At 45.3% G+C, this 22,197-nt stretch overlaps 1 protein-coding gene across 1 annotated transcript in view; it reads right to left on the reverse strand.

The window, feature by feature from the left end:
- LOC130550861 (protein spire homolog 2-like) overlaps positions 1 to 22,197 on the reverse strand; it is a gene marked incomplete at its 5' end in the record, with an annotated part of 61,821 nt that overhangs the window by 19,682 nt on the left and 19,942 nt on the right. The window contains 2 exons of the mRNA XM_057328376.1: positions 14,328 to 14,446; positions 19,143 to 19,362. Of these exons, the coding sequence (XP_057184359.1) occupies positions 14,328 to 14,446; positions 19,143 to 19,362 (339 nt within the window). The remainder of the gene's footprint in view (positions 1 to 14,327; positions 14,447 to 19,142; positions 19,363 to 22,197) is intronic.

Consider the following 22,197-nt stretch of genomic DNA (forward strand, 5'->3'; position numbering starts at 1 on the left):
TTTACTTATGTCTCATGCCTGTCTCCAGCCGAATCGAATCTGTGAGCCTTGCTTTGTTATGGTGATTTCCCCAGTAATATCTCTGGGGTGGCGTAGTCTGTTATTATTGCTTTAGTTGTTTAATTTACCTCGTATCGCCACACCTGGCGTAGTCGGCAGGGTAACGGTTGTGTTAAAGGGTGAGACAGAAGTGATTTTTTTTATTATGCTTAGTTTTCTTTTTTTTTCTTTTTTCTTTAGTGGGCTGGTGGTGACTGCTTTGCGGAGGAGCCGATTTGGTAAGAAACCTTAGTGTTTGTACTATGGAGGGTGAACTACAGGAACTGAGGGATTTAGTGGCCCAGTTAAGCGCAGATAATGAACAACTGTGACATGCACGGGAGCCGATTGGGCTGCCTGATCCTGGCGCAGTCCCGGTTAATGTGTCATCAACGAGTTTACCACACTCAACTAATGTGGGAGCTGGGGTAACAGAGCGATTTGTTTTTATACCACGAGACCGCCGTTGTCCAAAATTTAATGGTAGAAATGGTATCAACATTAATGAATGGGTTGAAGAAGCCCAGACATGTATGCATGCGCGACATATGTCTTGTGAAGATCAGGTTTTCTTATTCGATCATCTAGAGGGAGAGGCTCGTGAGGAAATTAAATATCGACCAGAGGGAGAGAGGAGTAATCCAGATAAGATTATTTCTGCGTTGCGTGAATTGTACGGGTGTTCAGAGTCGTACATTGCATTACAAGAAGCTTTTTTCTCCCGAAGGCAGCAAGAGGGAGAAACGTTGTTAGAGTTCTCCCTGGGTTTGATGAGTCTTCTTGAGAAGGTGAAAAGCCAGGCGCCACATGTTATACCTAATGCTGATTCTGTATTGAGGGATCAATTCATTGAATGCGTGCTTGATGGCTCTCTTCGTAGGGAGTTGAAGCAGTTTGTTCGATGTCAGCCCACTGCAACGTTACTCCAAGTTCGCGGGGAGGCAATTAGATGGGAACGAGAAGGAACACTGGGTGGTATACAAGGCCGAAGCCAGTCCATTCCATTTTGTGAGTGGGGTCCAGTATGGGGTACGGGAGGAATCTGGGTTGGGCTCGGGTCGTGAGGTTCAGGTTTCCGAGCAAGAAGAGCTGCGGAAACTGTTGTTTCAACAACAACGGCAGATAGACCAGCTTACACAAACCGTCGCCCGTACTCATGTTTCTTATCCACGAGGTCGATCTCCACGCTCTAACAGTGTTATTTGTAGGCGGTGTCAGCAACCGGGTCATTTCGCTCGAGAGTGTAATGGGGAGCAACGACCCCAGCGCCCTCTCTTGCCGGCCCTTCCTCTGAGTTGGTGTCGTCACACACGTCCCAGTTGCCGGAAAGCTTATTATGACTATGAATGGAAAGTTCATAGTTTATGTATAACAAAAAGGAAAATAATTAATAAATAGTATAACATAATATTATTTTATAGTTGTGTTATTTTGTGTTGTCATTATGCGCGTGTTTGGGTAGACCTAATAGGTGCATGTGCACATTTGCGCGCAACGTTTGTATACTTGAACCACCGCCGAGGATAGTGGGGGTCTCGAGTCACTAGCATTGTTATTTTGGGGTTCACAGGCTGAAAGGTTTGGGAACCCCTGATTTAGCAGACTTACAAATAAGGTTAACAATGGTGTCATGGTTCACAGAAGGGCGGATACTCAAATGCGGGGAAAACCAGTTTATTACAAAAAAAACAAAGCACACAACAGACAGGCAAACACACAAAAGTCCAGAGCGGTGACACCAGGGGTAGCAGGAAGCAGTCCGCGGGGAGGGAAGCTCGACCCGACTATGACTCCGAAGGAGAGAATTAAGTATACTGAGGAAGAAGGCATTCCTGCTATCCTGTAGCTCAGTGGTTAGAACGTGGCGTTCGATCCCAGGGATTGCCCATACTCCGAAACAAATGTATAGTAGAATGCAGTGTAAGTCGCTTTGGATAAAAAGTCTGCCAAATGCATAAATGTAAACGAAGGCAGTGTGGGGAGAGAAACTGGACCCGTCCGACTCTAAATGTAGAGTAACTGACCCACTCCGGAGAAAGACAGAGCGGGGAGGGAAACCTGACCCGTCCGACTCCAATGGAGAGAGCTGAGGTGTCACCAGCTGTGGATCTGGGACGCCAACGGGAGACAAGTGGCCAGGAAAGGGAAAAACGTCTTGGTTACGGATGTATCCTCGGTTCCCTGATGGAGGGAACGCGACGTTGTGTCGAACCGACAGAATGGGGTTTGTCTTGAGAACCTATCATCTTCTGAGTATTTAGAAAAGGCCAATGAAAATTGGCGAATGAAATTTGCATGCCGGGCTCCTACCTGGATGTCCGGGTATAAGTGGGAAGCCGGCGTGCTCATTCATTCACCTTTGGTCTGAGGAGCCTAAGCATCCTCCCCCGACCGCTGGGGTGGGCGGCCAGTGTTGTGGCATGAGGGACACAACGTCTCGTTCCCTCCATCAGGGAACCGAGGTTACATCCGTAACCAAGACGTTCCCTTTCTGTCGGTCTCTCGACGTTGTGTCGAACCGACAGAATGGGGTTCCTATGGAAAACGCCACAGCACTGAGCTGCGTCACAATCTCTGCGGAGCGACGTTGACTGGCCTGGGGGAGTCAGACGAACACGCTAGCGTGAAATTATGACCTTCCAGTGGAGAGGAAGGGGGACCCAGAGCCTTCCACAAAAAGTTGGGAAGCCCCCTAACGCCGGCCGTCACGGGCGGAGGCCTGATTCTCTAAATGGCGAGAAGCCGCCCGGCACCGTACGGGCCACTGGGTAAGCATTATTCCCCCCTGGGGGGGAAAAACGCTGCAGAGGCCACTACCTACCGTAGGGAGGAATTAGTGGAGACACCACATGGTCTCACCATCAGGGGAGAACTCATGGGAGGAATGTGCGGACTGCAGGAGTTAACCGCAAGGTGGGAGTCCACCTGGGGAGGTCATGGGTTGCCAAGGTGGGAACCATTCATGAGGATACATCAGACGGAACAGCCCACGGAGGGGGGGTTACCACGTCTGGAGCACTAGATCCGGTTAGAGCTATGTGGGAGATAACTCAACTGTTCCCCGGCCTAAAGGGGCAGGGCTGCTCTGCCCAGCCTGTCCCCTGGAAGGGTGCTTAGTGATGGATGGAATGCCTGTTCTTTACCCGAGGGGAAAGAAGTGAGGCGGGATCGCCACTGCTCCCCCCGGAGGGGGAAGGGCTTCCGCAGGCGTATGCCCTACCGGCTGCCAGTACCACACCTTGCCAGAATGCGGGCTGACACCGGTTCCGCACGTAGGTATTAGAACCTCACGGAGTTGTTGGGCATAGCCCAACCCGCAGCTCCGCAGATGTCTGCCAGGGAGGCGCCCTGAGCCAGCCACGAGGGGTGAGCCTCACCCCCAACGGGCAGGAAAAGAGATCGGTATGCCCTAACGAGGGCATCCACGATCCAGTGTGCCAGCCCCTGTTTGGAGACAGCCCTCTTGCTGACCTCCGAAACAGACAAAAAGCTGCTCAGAGCTTCTGGGCTCTGCGTGTGGTCCAAGTAGAGGCGCCGTGCGCGTACTGGACACAGCACGGATAGGTTGGGTCTTCCTCCCCGGTGGGGAGCGCCTGCAGGTTCACCACCTGGTCTCTCAAGAGAGTGGTGGGAACCTTTGGCACGTAGCCGGGGCGGGGTCTCAAGATAACGTGAGAATCCCGGCCCCGAGTTCTAGGCAATCTGTGGACACGGAGGGTGCTTGCAGATCCCCTACCCTCTTGGAGGTGAGCGCCATGCGGAAAACCGTCTTTATCAAGACTGAGAAAGAGCAGTAATCCCGAGAGGCTCGAAGGGGGCGGGGCCTCTTGGGGCCCGCCACCTAGGTCGCAAGAGGGTACGGAGCGCGGAAAGGTGGTCACCCTCTCGCGCCCCTTAGGAACCTAATGACCAGGCCGTGCTGTCCCAGAGGCTACCCAGCACTTGGGTCATGATGAGCGGCCGTAGCGGCTACATACATTCCCAGTGTGGCGGGGGAGAGGTTACTCCCCCGCTCTCTTGAGGACGGGACAGCTCGTACCCGACCGAGCAACTCCGCGGGTCTTCTCAGTGAGAAGAGCACCAGGACGAGAAGAGGCGCCACCTATGGGCGTATAGCCGCCCAGTGGCCGAAGCCCTAGCCTGAGTGACGTCCCAACCGGACTGGGGGTGGGTCACTCAGGATCTCCTCGTCCCGTCCAGACATGGAGACCAGGTTTTGCCTGGGATGCCGTAACGTGCCCCTTCACCTGGGGAAGCTGTTCGCCAGGGGGAGCGGCCAGGGGGGAGTTGTTGTCAGAGCCTCAGCTCAGAGAACCAAGTCCTGGTTAGGACAAAGGGGCATAACTAGTACCACTTGATGCTCCTCTTCCCTGGCCTTGCACAGGCCCTGTGCAATGAGGCTCACTGGGGGGAAGCGTACTTCCGCTTGTCCCGCTGCCAGCTGTGCGCAAGGGCATCCGTGCCGAGGGTCCTCGGACAGGGAGTACCCAAGCGGACAATGGGAGGAGTTCGGGGAGGCAACAGGACCACCTGTGCCTGGCCAAACTGCCCGCAAATGAGCCGGCTGCCCGGGGAGGGAGTCGCCACTCTCCGCAAGGTGTCAACTGACGAGAGAGCACATCGGCTGTCTGGTTCAGGACGCCCGTGATGTGAGTGACTCGCAGGGAGCTGATCACCTGCTGACTCCAGAGGAGGAGGCGTCGGGCGAGTCATGTTAGCTGCTGTGAGTGAAGAATACGCCACAGCAGCTGTGCTGTCCGACCGGACCAGCACGTGCTTCCCTGCATGAGAGGAAGTTCGTCAATGCAAGTAGCACAACCCACAACTCTAGGCAGTTGAATGCCAACGCAGGCGGGGGCCCGTCCACCGCCCCGACACTGCTCGCCCGTTGCACACGGCACCCCTTAGGGTGTGTCGGCAGAAAAGCGTGTGACCAACGCCTGCTGCCGGTGTGCCACGCTCTCCAAGGAACTTGACTCTGCCGCCAGTGTTGGAGCAGTCGTAAATGCATCGAACCGAGAGGGGGCCACCCCCGCCGAGGATGCCATGAATCCCAGGAGCCTCTTGTTACAGGGGGACCGCTGACTGTCTGATCTCAGGCAGTTCAACACTGACCGGGCGCGCTAGTCCTCGCGCCCCCCCCCCCCTGGGGGTGAGCGGGGCTGCTCGTGAGGACAGAGTCGAGTTCCATACCGAGAAAGAGGATGCTCTGCCCGGGGAGAGCTTGCTCTTATCTCAGTTGACCTGTGGCCCCACCGATCTAGGTGCCGGAGCACCAGGTACCTGTGTGTACATCACAGATCTCGAGAGTGTGCCCAAACTTGAGCCAGTCGTCGAGATAGTTAGTACCCGTACACCTCCTTCCCAACGGGGAAGGAGGGCGGCTTCCACGACCTTCGTAAAGACTCGTGGAGACAGGGACAGACCGAAGGGGAGGACCCTGTACTGATATGCCCATCCCTCGAACGCGAACCGTCGGAACGGCCGATGTCGAGGGAGGATCGAGACATGAAAGTACGCATCCTTCAGGTCAATTGCCATAAACCAGTCCTGACGCCTGACGGACGCCAGGATGCGCTTCTGCGTGACCATCCTGAAAGGCAGCTAGTGTAGGTGCATGTTCAGAACACACAGACCCAAGACAGGGCGCAACCCTCCGCCTTACTTAGGGACAATGAAGTACGGGCTGTAAAACCCGCTGAACACCTCGGCCTGTGGGACGGGCTCGATCGCTCCCTTCACCAGAAGGGAGGCGACCTCCGCCCGAAGTACGGGGGCATCCCTGCCTCTGCCTGAGGTAAAAGGACGTCCCGGAACTTGGGCGGACGTGTAGCGACTGAATCGCGTAGCCGAGACGGATCGTCTTCCTCAGCCCGCCTGACAGTCTGGGGGCTCCCAGAACTGTGACAGGGGACTAGAGGTTGATCTGCTTCATCGCCCCCGCGGAGGGTGGTTCGATGGCTAGCAGTACGGATTCCTTGCCAGGGGAGGCCCCCCGGGGGGGGGTCGGCTCTGCCATATTTCCTGCCTGGCGACTGCGCAGCTCAACGCACTGTCTGACTGAGAGTGCTGAGGGCTGGTGTTTATACTCGACATTGCGCTTTGCCATGACGCAACGTCGAGTTTGCCGTTCACCGTCGTGCAGAGGGTGAGAGCGGCTGAGGTAACCCAGAGAGAGAGGAAACTCTCCTTTTTGAGAGTAAGTGGGCGCCAGCCCCCCAGAGGGGGCCAGCAGATGGAGGGACGGGGCAGGAACCGTCCCTATCCGACCTACCAGCGCTGTGGCTGGGGTCGGGCCCAATGGTAGCCTCGATCCCCCTGAGGTGATCCCATGACAGCCGCTGCCCGCGGCTGCTGATGGGGCGATGGTCTCCTCTTCGCTGTCTCCTCCAGGTCACTGGAGGGCGTTGAAGAGGACCAGGGCTGCTGGGAAGCAGACAGTGCACGGGACTCGACGGCCGAGGCGGCCGAGTTGCGGCACGGAGGACTGCTTTTTACTGTCGAGAACCCTCCACAGTAACACCAACCAGCCCCCCCTTGCGAGACGGGTACGTCGAGAAAGCGGACCTTCTCAGCGTTACTCATCTGCGCAAGTATCGGCCAGAGGAGTTCCTCATGGACCACAAGTGTGGACATCGTCCGACCCAGGGCCCCCGTGGTCACCTTGGTCGCCCGTAGAGCGAGGTCGGTGATGGCGCGGAGTTCCTGCATAAGCGCTGGGTCGGTCTTACCCTCGTGGAGCTCTCTCAACGCCCTGGCCTGGCAGGAGCCATAGCGTGGAGAGAGGAGGCAGCCTGGTCCGCCGCAATGTAAGCTCTCGACACCAGAGATGCCGAGACACCACATGCTTTGGACGGGAGTCTAGGTCGAGCCCCCCCAGGTGGCCGCCACCTACGGGCACGAGTGCACCGCGGCGGCAACTCCACCTGGGGACACCGACGCATCCTCCAGCTGTCTCAACCTCGAGGGAAGAGAGGGTGACAGAACTTTGTTTGACGTGAAACGTGCCGGAAGGGGCGTTCCAGGTCTTGCAAAGTTCCTCATGCACTTCCGGTAAACACGGCACTGGGGGCGGGCGCGGCTTGGAGCCGCGCTCAAACCCGAGGCGCCATGTAGCCAGCCGCGAACGCCGGGAGAGGCAGTGCGGGCACTGCAACCCAACACTCACGGCGGCCCGGGAAAGCATGGCCGACATCTCGACATCCGCTTTTTCCTGGGCTCGACCCCCCGAGGGAGGGAGCCCGAAGAATCGTCGGAGTCGGATGGCAGTACGTCACCCCCCGATGCTGCAAGAGACCTCTCATCATCACGCATCGTGTCCGAATACGTGATTGAGGAATAAGACGGCGGACCGTCTTTTTTGGGGAACGGTCAGACGAGCGAAACGAGGTGTGAACGGTCCGTGAGCCGTGGCTGGCGGATTATCGCTCACAGTAATCCTCATCTCACCCTCGCTGCTTGCCATAGCGGACGGCAGGGCCGTAGTCCTGCCGCCACGGAACGGGGAGCAAACGAGGTGGTGGCTGAGTCCCGTGGGAACACAGCCACCTGTGACGCAACGTCTGAATCGTCACCGCCCGCAGTGCGGGCAGGACGTATCCACAACGTCTGCCCCAGCGTACTGGAAGCAGGCATTGTGTCCGTCCCCCTCCTCGATGAGTGTGTTGCACCCATGAGAACAGCGGGACAAGCCACGCTGGAGAAATTTGCTCTTTTAGAAAAGGAAATTTGCTCGAACACCTCCGGAACTGCCGAGACGCCCAGGGGAGAGTCACTGCAGGAAGGGACCGTCCGCTGTCCACGTCGTAGATTCCAGCAGAAAGAAAGATCATCCAGATCATAGAGAAGCTCACCAGATGCGTAGGCTCTGAAGAACAAAAGGTGAATGAATGAGCACGCCGGCTTCCCTCTTATACCCGGACATCCGGGGAGGAGCCCGGCATGCAAATTTCATTCGCCAATTTTCATTGGCGTTTTCTAAATACTCCGAAGATGATAGGTTCTCAAGACAAACCCCATTCTGTCAGTTCGACACAACGTCGAGAGACCGACAGAAAGGGAACTAAGGCACTAAGGAACTAAGGCACTGGAATAGTAAAAAAACAACGGTCAAAAAGGCAAAACACGAAGGCAATGTAGATAACAAAGCTAAGGAATACTGTGGCTAAGGCAGTCAGTACTAGTGAAAAAACACGCAATGGTCTGATACAGGACAGGAGAACAGAAGGGAGTATAAAGGAAAGGAAATCAAAATCCAAACGAGGAACAGGAAAGGAGAGAGAGAAAACAATGACAAGAAAGCACATGGCAGGCTGTCAACCAAACCATGTGCTCACAAGAAACAAAACATCAACACAAGAGAGAAAACAAAGACACACTAGACAGGGACCCTGACAAATGGAATCAATTGGAACAACATAAGGACAACAAAAAGCATAAGCGCAGAAAACTGGTCTCATATAGCCTATCAAAGTATACAAAGCTATGTTTTTTTTAGGGGGTTTTGTTTCTTTTTTTAAGGATCGAAAGAGTAGACAAGAGATAGAAGTCAGAACTAATCGGTCAGGTGCTGACGGAAGAGATGTGTTTTCAGCCGATCCTTAAAGTTAGCTACAGAATCTGCTGATCTTGTAGCAGCGGGCAGATCATTACACAAATGTGGAACAGATCCAGAGAAGGTATGTGAGAGTGATTTTTTTCCATCTTTGGGATGGCACTACAAGACGTCGTTCGTTTGCAGAGCGTAGGCATCTGTACATAAGTACATAAGTCTGTATTGGTGAGTGTAGATATGGGGGTGCCGAACCAGTGGTGGTCTTGTAGGCCAAGAGCAAAGATTTGAATTTGATGCTTAACGAAGAGAGGAGTGACATGCGCTCTCTTCGGTTCATTGAAGACCACTCTTGTCGCTGCATTCTGGATCATCTGTAAAGGTTTGGTTGTGCAAACTGGAGGTCCAGCCAGTAGCGCAATGCAATAGTCCAGTCTGGACAGGACAAGCCTGGACTAGGACTTGCATAGCATGCTCGGACAGGAAAGGTCTAATTTTCCTAATGTTGTAGAGCAGGGGTCTTCAACTACTTTACCAGATTATAAAAGTATAAATATGCCATGGGCCAAATTTTTACCAAAATTGTACCATACCATTTTACCTTAAATTATAAATTATTATATTTATTTTAAGTATATTATTTTGTTGTTACTTTTATGCTGTTTTTGTTGTTACTTAGAAGTAATTTATTTAAAAACATACATACAGATGTAAAGAATTCAGTATTTTTTTCTTTTTAATGATATTTAATAAAAAATAATAAAAACATGACTTTGTGTTTTAAATGATATTTTCTATAAAACTTTAGTTTGACATTTGCAATGGCTAGCTATATTAGCCAAACAATTTGGTTTCAAATAACATTATTAAAAACCAATTCAAAATTGTAAACAATGAACAAAAGTATATTTATAACAGCAATTTAACTGCCATGAAGAGTTCTTAAACATTTTTGTTTAACTGTTTAACTTTTATACATTGTTACATTTCAACAAAACAAAACAAACAGGTATTGACAACCCATAATCACTTTTCTCTCTTTAATGACTAAAATTGCACTTGTTTGATCTTGAAAGAGCAACAAAGTTGGGCTCATAAGAAGTTAACGCGATCCGCAAGCACTGATGGACATGCTGACTTTAAAGGGAGGAACGAGTGATTGTTTTTATTGCATTCATATGTGAAAAGCTTGACTCACATGTGTAAACTGTACCATACATTGTCAAAATGAAAATGGCCAAATTTCTGGTGTTTGGGAACTGAGCTTGGTTCAGTTCAACCCAAAACTGCACGCATCCGCCAGACTCTTTAAATCAGATGACGTTTGGATGTCTATGAGCTCCAACTGCAACAATCCTTCATCCAATGACGTGAGCACCTCTCTGGCTTTTGAACCAAACGCCCCTCCCGCATCAACACTAAACGGGTCCTTAATACACTGCATCACCTCTGGGGATATATTAAAGTTGTCAAACCTTGCTGCAAAACTCAAACGTAGTTTGTTTAAGAAATCTGTCATAACTCCAGTAATTTGTGCCGAGGAGTTTCTGATGAAGTTCCGCAGTGTTGGGAAATGCAGCATTTTCGCACTGTTCAAATCGGTCACAAACAAGTCCACCTTGCATTGAAATGCATCAAGTTTTTCCACGATATCGCACACAGTTTTATCCCTTCCCTGCAAGTCTATATATTAAGGCTGTTTAAATTATGGAAAATGTCATTCAGAAAATACACATCTTCCATGAATGCCTCGTCAAGCATCAGAGAGAGAAATTTGCCGGTGTTGTATCAAAATCCTACTCCCAGTGAGATTACGACTCCCCTGTTTTCCCCTACGAAGGTTAGGGTTAGGATTAGGTGTGGGGGCAGGATTTAGAGATAGGGACCAATCACAAAGTAGCATCCTAAGTGAATGAACCAATCAGAAGTAGGGGAGTCGTAATCTCACGGGGAGTCGAATTTCGGTACAACACCGGCTTCCTTATTTTTACTGTTCCAAAGGAAAGCAAGAATTTCCTGCCTAAATTCACAGAACCGTTTCAGTGAATTGCCTTTACTTAGCCACCGTACATCATTATGCAGAAGTAAATCAGTGTGATCAGCAGACATGTCTGACAAGAGTTGGCGAAACGAACTTTTTTTCCATCTTTAGGCTGGAAGTTGCTTGAATGAAATTAATTATGGACATGACACTGTCCATTACATTTTTAAATTCGCCACTTAGTTTAGCACACAGAAGGCTCTGGTGAACCAAGCAGTGCAGCGATGGAAGGTGCACCGTCCGTTACAATCATATTTACACATATTTATTTAGAAATTTTTCAAAAAGTATCTCACCAGTTGCATGTCCCTCCAATGGAATTAATCCCAGCGGGTCCTCCCGAAAGCACGTCCCATCCAAAAACCTCACATATAGACAAAGCTGTCGCTATCATCAGTAGATTCATTCATGGCTAATGACCTCCACCTTTTTTAATCATTTTAAAAGAGTTTCGAAAACATCATTTGACAGTAGTACAACTCTTCGTTTGGTTGTTGTTTTGGACATCAGAATTTTCTCAATAGATGCAATTATGTTGTCTCTGACTTTATTATCACTCAAAATTTCTTGTACAACGGCCAGCATGCAGTCTTCCACAGTCTCTGAATCAGTAAACAGTTTCTTCTTTTTCCCGAGGATCCATGCCACATGGAGAGAGGCTGCAGTAGCCTTCTCTTGCTCGGAACACGATCGATACATGATGGCTCGTCTTTGTTCATAATCAGAAGTGAGACTTCATACTTTATGTCGGCGAGCATCAGAGCCTGAAGGATATTGCGTGTCAAAGTAAGGTTGGTTCTGAAGTGTCTTCTCAAATTGTACTCCTTTGTTACAGCAATACACTCGTTGCAAATCAAACACACTGGTTTCGGTAAAGCAGGCAGAAACAGATATTTTTCTGTCCATTCACCACAAAACTGCGGGTTTTCACTTTTTGTTTTCACTTTTTTTCACATATTTTAACGTAAGACTGCTTTTTGCCATTTATCTGGAAAATAAGAGTTCTGGTTCTCATTGTTGTGCTTTTTTTTTTAACATCTTCCGACGGGGAAACAGTCAGATTGGTTGAAAATAAATGCTTTCGCGTGCACAGTTCTTAAAGTGGCTTCGCAATTTTAAATGTTAAGGCGGGCCAGGTAAAGATTATTGGCAGGCCGCCAGTTGACAAGCCCTGTTGTAGAGGATGATTCTACAGGACCTGAGGCACCCCTGTATTGAGATGGTGGGACTCAGAGACCTCACCTCTCCAGGATACTCTAAATGACCTGCCTGAGAGGTAAGACTTGCACCATTGTAGCACCATTCCAGAAACACCCATAGCCTTGAGGGTCGACAGGAGGATGTGGTGGTTAATGGTTTCAAAGGCAGCAGATAGATCCAGTAGGATGGGGACATATGAGTTAGAGGCTGCTATTGCCAGTCTCAGGGCTTCAGTGACGGATACATCAGATAATCAGGGGGCAGAAGTGGATGCACAGGCTTAGATGTAAGAGGGCATAATCTGTCTAAGTAGGAAGTTAGTGTGGACAAAGAGTGTCGGTGGCGCTGAAAGTATTCAACAGAGAGAGCTGTTCAGAGTGTTGCGGAGACTGCAGAGGATAAGCGGGAGGGAGATAGTGTTCGTAGGTTGTACCGGAATGTGACCAGTGGGGAAACATGTGCAGTGTCTGGAGAAGTTAGGTCGAGATCAAGAGTGATTAGGAAATGATCAGACGTGTGCAGCGGGGTGACCTGAGAGTGATGAGTGGAGCAGTAGCATGTGTAGATAAGATCTAGTTGATTACCAGACTTATGGGTTGCTTAAGTGGGAACTCGCTTGAGGTCAAACGACGCAGTCAGGTTGTTGAAGTCGACAGCCTGTGTTTTTTCAAGGTGGATGTTGAAGTCTCCAAGTACCACCAGAGGGAGTACCATCCTCAGGGAAGCATGATAGAAGTGCATCCAACTCCTCCAAGAAATGTCCAAGCTGACCTTTGGGACAATAGATAACTACAACATGAGTTTTAACAGGGTGGATGACAGTAACAGCATGTCACTCGAAGGAGATGTTGTCACATGAGGGTGCTAGCTGTTTGATTTTCCAGTCGTTAGGGATAAGTAGACCGGTTCCTCCACCCCTCCTGTGGGAGTGTAGTTATTGGAAGGGGCAGCCGGTGTGGCACTGCTTGATCCAGGTTTCAGTAAGTGCTAAAAGAGAAAGACCAGAATGTTTAGCAATAACTGTGATAAAATCTGCTGTGTTTACAGCAGATGGGCAGTTCCATAAACCAATAGGAAATGTAATTGAGGTAGTTGTGGGTACTGAAAGAGTGCGCAGATCATTAGCATTGCGTTGCCTTCTACATGATACAGGTGATTTACGAGTTGTAGTGACAGTAGGGATTTTAAAACACATAGTCAAAAGCGGAGAATAAGGAATATACAAGACAAAATAAAAAGAAGAGAACAAATAGAAGTGCAAAAGTTAATACTGAAGTGCAATACTCAAGTTCATTGTCTGTGTCCTTGCTCGGTGGAGGTAGAGTCGATGGTCTTTACACTCTTCGGTCTGCACGCGAAGAGGCTGCTGCGTGTTTAATCACACTAATATACCCATCTGAATCGCGCAATTGAATTTAGCAGGACAAGCCCTACAATATCCCACAAATTATAATCTTAGAATTCCAGAGAATGAGATCTCAGGTATCCCAAGAGTGGCCTCTGTGGTGTTTGTGACACCCAGCGTGTACAGCAGACATAATAATGGCCTATTACTGTTTAAGGAATGATATCTTTAATGCAGTGGGTGCGGTCTGAGCTGTGAAATTGAGGCTGAATAGTTGCACAAGTCAAAACGCAAATATTTGAAATTCCAGAATTAGCTGTGAGTACTTGATGACAAAAATGTTTTTTTATGTTTGTACTAAAGTAGGCCTATGAATTACACGTTTGTGTTTGTCATTGTAGTTTAGGGTGACCATAAGCAACATTTTTCCAGGACACGTCCTGGCCAGGATTTCGGTTACGTCCTCCAGAGGTCGCATTTGTCCACCGCATACATCATCGGGGTTTATTATTTCAGGTTTTATTTCAGAAAAGCAACCATTATATTTCAAGGTAAGAATAAAGTTACAATGATTATATGTCTTAAAACAAATAAATGTTCATTTAAATGAAATGTGAGAACCTCGATGATGGTGGACAAATGCGACCTCCGGAGGAAGCACCCAGAAATCACAGATTGTGATTTCCATCTGTGAGTTCAAATCTCAATTTTCAGCATTTCAGTTGTTACATTAGGTTAAGTGTCCAGGTACAAAATATTAATTGTAAAAGTTCTTAGATTTGATTATAAAAGCTCTTGAGTTTTGCTAGTCCTTTCCCTGCATACATACCTGCCATTAAATAGATACATAGATAGAACTGTGTGTGAGTACAACATTTTTTTTGGTCTCTTTAGCTGTTTTGAAGTCAAGAGTGCATTATGTGTCAATAAGACAATGGTTAGTTTCATGGAAAATAGATATATAGTAAAACTACTATATAGTTAACATATGCAATTATTACAATGAATTTCAAATATTTTTTACATGTAAAGTTTATCATATCTGTAGAAAGATGTTGGGTTTCCAAAAAAAGGCACAGACTGATGCAATGTTCAGTCGACCCACGAAAGCAATGAAAGTCACTTTGGACTACATGTAAAAGTCCACTGACCATCCACTGATGTCTGGACATATCACGAGATGTTGAGACATTTTCATCATGGCTTCTGTCTTCTGAGCTGAAAGACTGACAGGTGGATGGGGGCATTCTGTCAAACACAGGGAATGAGGCTAGATACAGAAAAAGAGTAAAGGAGAGAAACAGCCTGTTTTACAAGGTTCTGGGTTTTAACAACTTGCACCTTTAAGGAATAAATAATCAGTGTACCTGTGTAGTAGCTAACAGATTGGTGGCATCTTTAAATATTTGAAAGATACTTTTAGAAGAGCTTAAAAGTCAGTTAATAGGGTAATCGTTATTTAAAACTTTATAAAAAAATATGTTTGTTGAAATCAAGTTGCCTTAAAACTGAGGTTAAAGTTGAGGCATTGAAATTAATAACTGGAAATAAATAAATTTCAAATCAAATAAAAACTAAATCAAATAAATGAAACCTAAATAGCGGTATTTAAATATGAATAACAAAATAATCAAATGATTGAAGGGACGGGTGCCGAGGCTTCACCTTACTTCAAACATAAATCCTTTTATGTGGTTTTGACAAGTATTCATGAATGATTATAAAACAGTCAGTTCTGGTCCTTGATTCTGATTGGCTGAGCCGAGTTCTAAGCCGTTATAAAATACCCCGATTTATAATGGCTGACCGCATATGGGATTACTTTTGTGTCAATAAAAATCAACGCAAACTTTAAAAAAACGAACAAAAATATACAATGAGAAAGAAAAAAAAACACTTTGATAATGAAAACAATAAACTCAATTGCAAGAATGTGACATGATTTTCAAATAAACTGCTATTTTTCTTAACAATTTTCTAAGTTTCGTTTTTGCAAATAATAGTTTTGAATTTGCTGCTAGATTTGTCAAGTTTTCGTTCGCCTTTCTGGCACAAATCTCACGTGTGGGCGGGATTTATGGCCACTTTACTCTCATTGGTTAGTGAGATTTGGATTGACAGCTCCCTGAAGTCGATACTGAAGACAGTGCAGCGGATTAAAGTCAGTTTATGGTTCTGCGTAGGACCTACGCCGTAACATATGGCGTAGCCTACGTACGTAGACGACGCCGTCGTGAACATTTATGGTTCTGCGTTGAGAGTATGCGTCATACTGCAATTACACCGCCGAAACGCTAGTTGGCTCTTTGTGTTTTCATGGGTTTGCTCTTCTTCGCCGATGTTTTGTGTGTGTGTATGCTAGTGTTTGCAAACGACAATGGAAGCCAAACCGACGTTAGAGGAAATCTCTCTCCAAGAATTCGCCGCCATCTGACAGTCTTTATAGTCCGCCGAAGAGGAGTCATACAGATGCGTGTATTTCCGAACCTCTTCAATCAGACGCTCAGTAACTTGGTCGATGTCGATGCTCACCATGTTGTTCTTTTGTGGACTCTGAACTTGCCGGAAGAAGACACCAGAGAAGAAGATGCCGGAAATGCGTAGAAGGAAGTACGATGCTGCCAAACCGACCAATCACAGCGCTTGCGGTCCGCGTAGGGTCCGCGTTGAGTTGACGCGTTGTTACATTTTTGGAGAGGTGCGCGTCAGGCTACGGCGTAGGGTACGCACAGGGTACGCGGCTCTGCGTAGGCTACGCCGTAGGTTACGGCGTAGGTCCTACGCAGAACCATAAACTGACCTTTAGAGAGCAATCTGCTTGTGGTTTTGTGTATTGTATTGTTTTAGTGTTTGTACTTAAATTACTTTCTTATTTTGTTAGTATATTAGCAGGGTTGCCAACTTTCACGCACTTAAAAATGGGACACGCTTCCAGGTTCTATCACGCCAACAACAAGCCAACGTCGAGTAAAGACAGGATAGATAGCTATATTCACATGCAACTTTACGTGGGTTTAGAGGCCGTCAAGACAGCAGTCTATAATTTATAATTACAATGATATCCGGAAAACGAGATGCCTATAGGAGATATACAATAAAGTGTTATGATTCCAGTTCATATTTAGAATTTATAGATTATAATCGTGGTGGCATTTTATGTATTGTTTCTATCTTTAAATGTTTGTTTATATTTTAAGAAGTCTCTCTTCTGCTTTTCTTTAAACTGTTTTATGTAGGTGTGTAAATACATAATGAAATTGTTGTTTGCAAGAGGCAGACTAAATTAATAAAACATTCTAAAGGCCTCTAATTGTGTCACCTTATGAATTTGTTTTGTTGTAGCGTTTAAAAAACATAAATGTCATTTGAATGTATTTGTACTGTTTTATGAGGTGTACTTTCTGTGAATGTAAAGAAAGGAGTATAATACTGTACATTCACCATGAGTTTAAAAAGAAAGATACAGTACTTGATTTATAAGTGGACTTAATTCTTTAAAATGAGACTGTATGCAAGAGCGACATCGTCATCCTCCTCCTCATCTGGACACAAGTCACCCTCAGGTATATTTATGTAACCGAGATAATAAAATCGTTAAAAGTTTTAATCTCTGTACAATTACTATGCAGCAATGTTTTCATTTAGCACGTTAATTTCTCACAACCCAATAATCTGTAACGTGTCTTTATTGGATGTTATAATGCAAGTTGTTCGTTCCTTTTTAAGAAAATAATCGTAACAATCCATAAAACAATACCTGACAAAATATATAAAGCACACAATAAACGCGCTTAGTAAAGACAGAATTGCTACTGTAGAGGAATACAGCTTTGTGGCGAGGTGGGCGTGGTCCAGCGAAGTCTGGAGAGAAAGGGACGGGAAACCGGCGGGAAATAAGTAGGTCAAAGGATGATCATAAACACCTGTCTCTTGTTTCAGTGATTGGTAGTGGTGGGCAATACTGTAAAATTTAGTATCGATCCATACCAAGTAAATGCAAGGCCAGTATTGCCGATTTCGATACTGATACCAATACTTTTTACTTTTAAAAAGCATTCACTTGAACTTACATTTACTTTCCTGTAGATGAAATGTCATGATTTATCAGATGAATGCATCATTAATATGCTAAATCTGAATACATTTTCATGACCACTAAAATATTTTGTGATTTGTGCTCTTAATATGCCTGTAGGCTAATTAATCATGTAGATGTTAAAACAATGGACATCATTTAAACCAAATAAATCTATTTATTTAGTTATTTATTACTGTAATCGAATTTGCAAACATGAACTTTGCACCAAATTATTACTGGAAAATAGCAACAATATCAGATTAACAGAACATAAAAACGATATATAACAAAACAATTTCTCGTTATCCCAGTACTACTTCTCTAGCTTTAAAAAAAAAAAACAAAGTGGACAAAATTATTACTCAAGAACAAAGATTTTAAAACTGCTTTTCTGTTTTTGTTCAGTGTTATGTTTAGACAAAATAATAGAACAAATTAACATGTTTCCCTTTCATTACACTTTTTTAAGTGAATTTATAAACAAAGTGCACACAATTATTTAAGAAAAAAAATAAATAAAAAACTAAAAAAATAAAGTACTTTCAATCTTTGGCTTTTTAACCCCAAAGGCCCACTGCCATACATCGCAGTTCGCAGTGTTTTTATTCACCGAGGTGAAAAAGCTCCACACGATGCTCCTCCTCTTTTCGCTGGCTGCAGCAGCGTCTGCGAGCATGCGCTTGGCACTGCTGAGTCACGTGATAGCGGACTACAAAACACAGCAGGGCAGGGAGGAGCAACGTGTGCAAAACTAGGTGTATGGGAAATAGTTTTTCTTCATTATAAAATTATTAGCTACATTAGTAAATAAATAAAATCAGTAGTAAAAACTAAAAACACATTAGTATCGATATTTTTATGCTAGGATCGATCCTTTTCGATACAACCTCAGTATTGAAAGTATCGATACTTCAGGATCGATCCGCCCACCACTAGTGATTGGCGAGAAAAGAATAAAAGCCAACACGAGCGGAGGACAAAGGAAGAGAGAAGCGCGGCTATACAGGGCGAGAGACCGAGAGAGTTGGAGGGAGAGAAACCCAGGCTGTACAGAGAGTACGAGCGATTGTGCCAGGAGGCCAACTTAAATATTATTTCCTTTTGCTTTGTGTTTTATTTTGGGAGTTAATAAACCTCTTACCAGCTACGCCGACCCTGTCTCCTTCCTTCCACTATCTCGAACTTCATTACAAGCTTTTAGTGATTTTCTTTATTATCTTAATTACATTCATTTACCTGAGGCTGAGGAGGATGATGATGAGGAAGACGCTTGGATTGGATTGTTTCAGGAAAGTGAGAAAGAGTGGAAAATCCCGAGACAGACGTGACGTCATGTTTTAATTAGTATTATAGTACATGTCCTGCCTCATGAGTCAAGAAGTGTTTGAGAGCTTTGTGTTCTTGTTTATCTATTGATTACCAATCATGTGAGTAAATCAACCCAAGTAATGACGTAGTTAGTTGACTCTGTTTGCTTAAATACTACTGCATTTTGGATGTAAGGCAGGTCTGTGGAACTCCTGGAGAGTGCTGAAGCTGACTTCTGCTGGCAAAACTACAAACTATTTTTCTTCAGTAAATGTTATTTTATTAATTACAGTCTTGACTTCTTGTCTTTCATTCATCACAACTGGTCTACGGGTCTTTTACTGTAAATCCCCTACATGATGAAAGCACAAAATTGCAAAACATGAAACTAAAATTACCAAAAATAATAGCTCAAAATATGAATAACTACAAAATAATAACTAATAACCAGATATGAGAAAAAACGTTATAAAAAAAATGCAACAAAACAAATAAATCTTCCTGTCTAATTGGTAAATGACCACAATCCTGGCAACATTAAACATAATTTGTTAAAATATTTATTAACTGTAGTCCTGACCATGGTACATGTGTGGTGGTCCAACCCCTGTCAGCGTGTGTGATCGGGGTCTCTCTCCTCTAAGGGGACCAACACCTGTAAGCTCAGGTGTTTCTGAGAACGATGATGTCACTTCCCCTCGCAGCTCATCCAGGTCATGTTCTGAGAAGGAGCGATCTCGCTTCAGAGGTGTAGGGGAGCTCTCCACTCGCCTGATGTCAACATCTGGAGAGTCCTCATCCTGCACCAAAAACAGGGGCAATTGATTACAAAAACTTAAAATTGTCTTTGCACTGTTTTTGGAGCAAGAACAATAAGACAAAAGAAAATAATATTAAATATTTATTTTATTTTCTGCCTTTTGTCATTGGTTGAAAGAAACATATTTTTAGAGCAAAGTTAATATGATGAAATTTTGGTTTTAATATCAGCCAATGTTGTTCCTAATATCTACTGATTATGCTCGATATACTACATTTTTTAAAACAAAACACTTAATAGTAGAGAATGTCCAGTATACTTCATATGAATTTATTACATTTCCACCCTAAATGTTGTGTTTGTTTAACAAAATGGCTAGTAGAAACCTGTTAGATTTAATTTCCGCATAAATAAATAAAAGCCCACAAAATCAAGAATTGTGAAGTGTTAAGCTCACTTTACATTACTGGCTATAGGGTAGGAGGAAGGGATGCCTTCTGGCTATTCATGGGAGGAGGGGATTCCTTCTAAGCTAAACATTCTTTGTCCAAACTGCTATACCTTATTTGGTCATTCTGTGAACCCCTGGACATATGAAACCTGCCAGATGTCTTTTGGCACCGTATATAAAGACTTTTAGTTTCTAGAATAAATGAGTTCAAAAGCTTGATGCCTCTCTGTGTCTTGTTTTTTGTGCTCCCAGATCTGCAGAAGAATTCTCTCACAACATCCAACCTATTGTCATGGCTCTGCTTCATTTAGTCATGTTTTTCTTATTCCTGTAGCAGAGTCATGGCAAGGTCTTTGGTTATGTGTGGAGAGAAACATATTATTGTCCTTTTGACAATAATACGCGTTCTCTCCAGTGTCTCGTCATTGGCCCCGCTCCTCTCGTTTCCTTGTGATCTTTCCCTGAGTGTTTGATTAACCACACCTGCCCCATGTCGTTATCCCTCATTTGTGTTCCCCTATAAATGCCCTCATGTTTCTTTGTCTTGTGCTAGTGGATTGTACTGTTTACCCGGTTTGGTATGTCGTGTTATGTGAGTACTTTGCCTTGCCTGTGGTTTTCCCTTTCTATGTTTTTTGAGACGTTGTGTCGTTGTTTTCTAGTTTAGGTTTTGTTTTTACCCAGCTGTTTTTTCCCCCTGCGTGGGAAGTACTTTTGTTTCTGTCTTTATATTTAGTTCAGTCCTCGTTACCCCATTGTGGGTCTTTGTTTTCTGTTTTGTTGTTTTTTAAATAAATACCCTTTGTTAACCCCTTCACGTCTGCCTGCGCTTGGGTTCTCTTTCACCACCATTCGTGACACCTATTTCTGATTTGATTTTACTGGTGATCCAAAACACAGAAAGAAATTTAGTGTTCGTAAGGAACAAGAAATTTAACAAGTGGGGGCTTCGTCCTGTTTACTCATCGGTAATCCGGGGAAATTTTGATAATTCTGTGTTTTGAAGACCACGCTAGACTGAAAGACGTTCTACGGGTATCCAGCAGTATCACACAGGTAAGAGTTTTTATATATAAGCTTCCTGTGATATACTGTTGATGGCAGTTTCCGCACGTTTGTGATGGGATTCTGCAGAGTTGCGTGTGACACTCCGTGACGATAACTGAGGGCCAGGTTTCGTCCTTTGAAGGCGAGAGGCACATGACGCATGCGTATTTTGATATATTGACTTTATTACAAACTTGTAATAAGTAACGAAAAAAAGGAGTTGGATTTTGTGGGGGAAGTTTTCGTCTTTTACTTTTCTTTACTAACATTTGCTTTGTTCTTTCGTTGAGTATGGGACAAGAAATATCTAGACCACTACCAGCTAAAACGCCGGTAGATTTTATGTTCAGAAATAACAAGGGTTATTGGACACAACCATTTGTTGATAATTTGGCTGGATGGTCTGAAAGCGCCGGACCGCAAATTGACAAATATCCCAGATTCGGTTCTTTTAAGAAAGATGATATGGAGTTAATGAAATCCATGGTTAAAGTTGGATGGGGTAATCCCCAGTGGGATTATAACTATATGTGCGAATCGTATGAAATTTGGCAAAAAATGAGAAAAAATATGGAACCAGGGTCCCGAGCGTGTTGATAAATCGAACAATATATCGATCGATGCGCCGTCAACCGTAAAGACACCTCCACCTTATGATACAGCAGTAATTTCTGTCCAAACTCATGCTCAGACCAACTCAAATTTGTATCCCTCGTTGCTTTCTTTTCCCTCATGTGCACAACCCCCTCCCCCTCCCAAGTTAAACAAAGAAACTTTACACGCTTCAGCTCAGCCCTCAATGGCTTGGGTCCAAGAAGGTCCTAGAATTATTCTTAAACCGGCAACAATGACAGACATTGATACTATATGTAAAACTCTCCCGAACCCGAAAAATTCTAACAAATTTGTAGATGTTTTGCGCTCACACACAAGATATGCGCAATTAAGCGGATCGGATTATAGATCGATCTTATTACAAGTTTTATCTGATGATGTTACTGAATCGTCTCTTATTGTGGAAATCCCTTCTTTAAGTCTTGATAATGATGACTTGGATGGCTCTGGTATACAGCGAGACCCTCATGAATTTTGGTGGGCCGATCCGATAATGTCACTACATTTTTCGAGCAGGTTAAGCATTTTCTAGATGTCCGTGCTCATGTCTTTAGAGATCTGACCCATGCCACAAATACCAAGCAAAATAAGGGCAAATCCGCTTCTGCTTTAGTTTTTAGTCTCGTTTTGAATGTGTGTGGGAAGAAGACGCTCGTATTCCAGTAGGCGGTGAAATGTCCTCACTGTTTATAAATACGTGCTTAAATAATATGAATCCTCATTTGGCACGTTTGGTTTGTGTAACGACTGCAAATTTAATGC

This window comes from Triplophysa rosa, unplaced genomic scaffold (genome assembly GCF_024868665.1).
Source record: "Triplophysa rosa unplaced genomic scaffold, Trosa_1v2 scaffold453, whole genome shotgun sequence".
Classification (NCBI taxonomy): Eukaryota; Metazoa; Chordata; class Actinopteri; order Cypriniformes; family Nemacheilidae; genus Triplophysa; species Triplophysa rosa.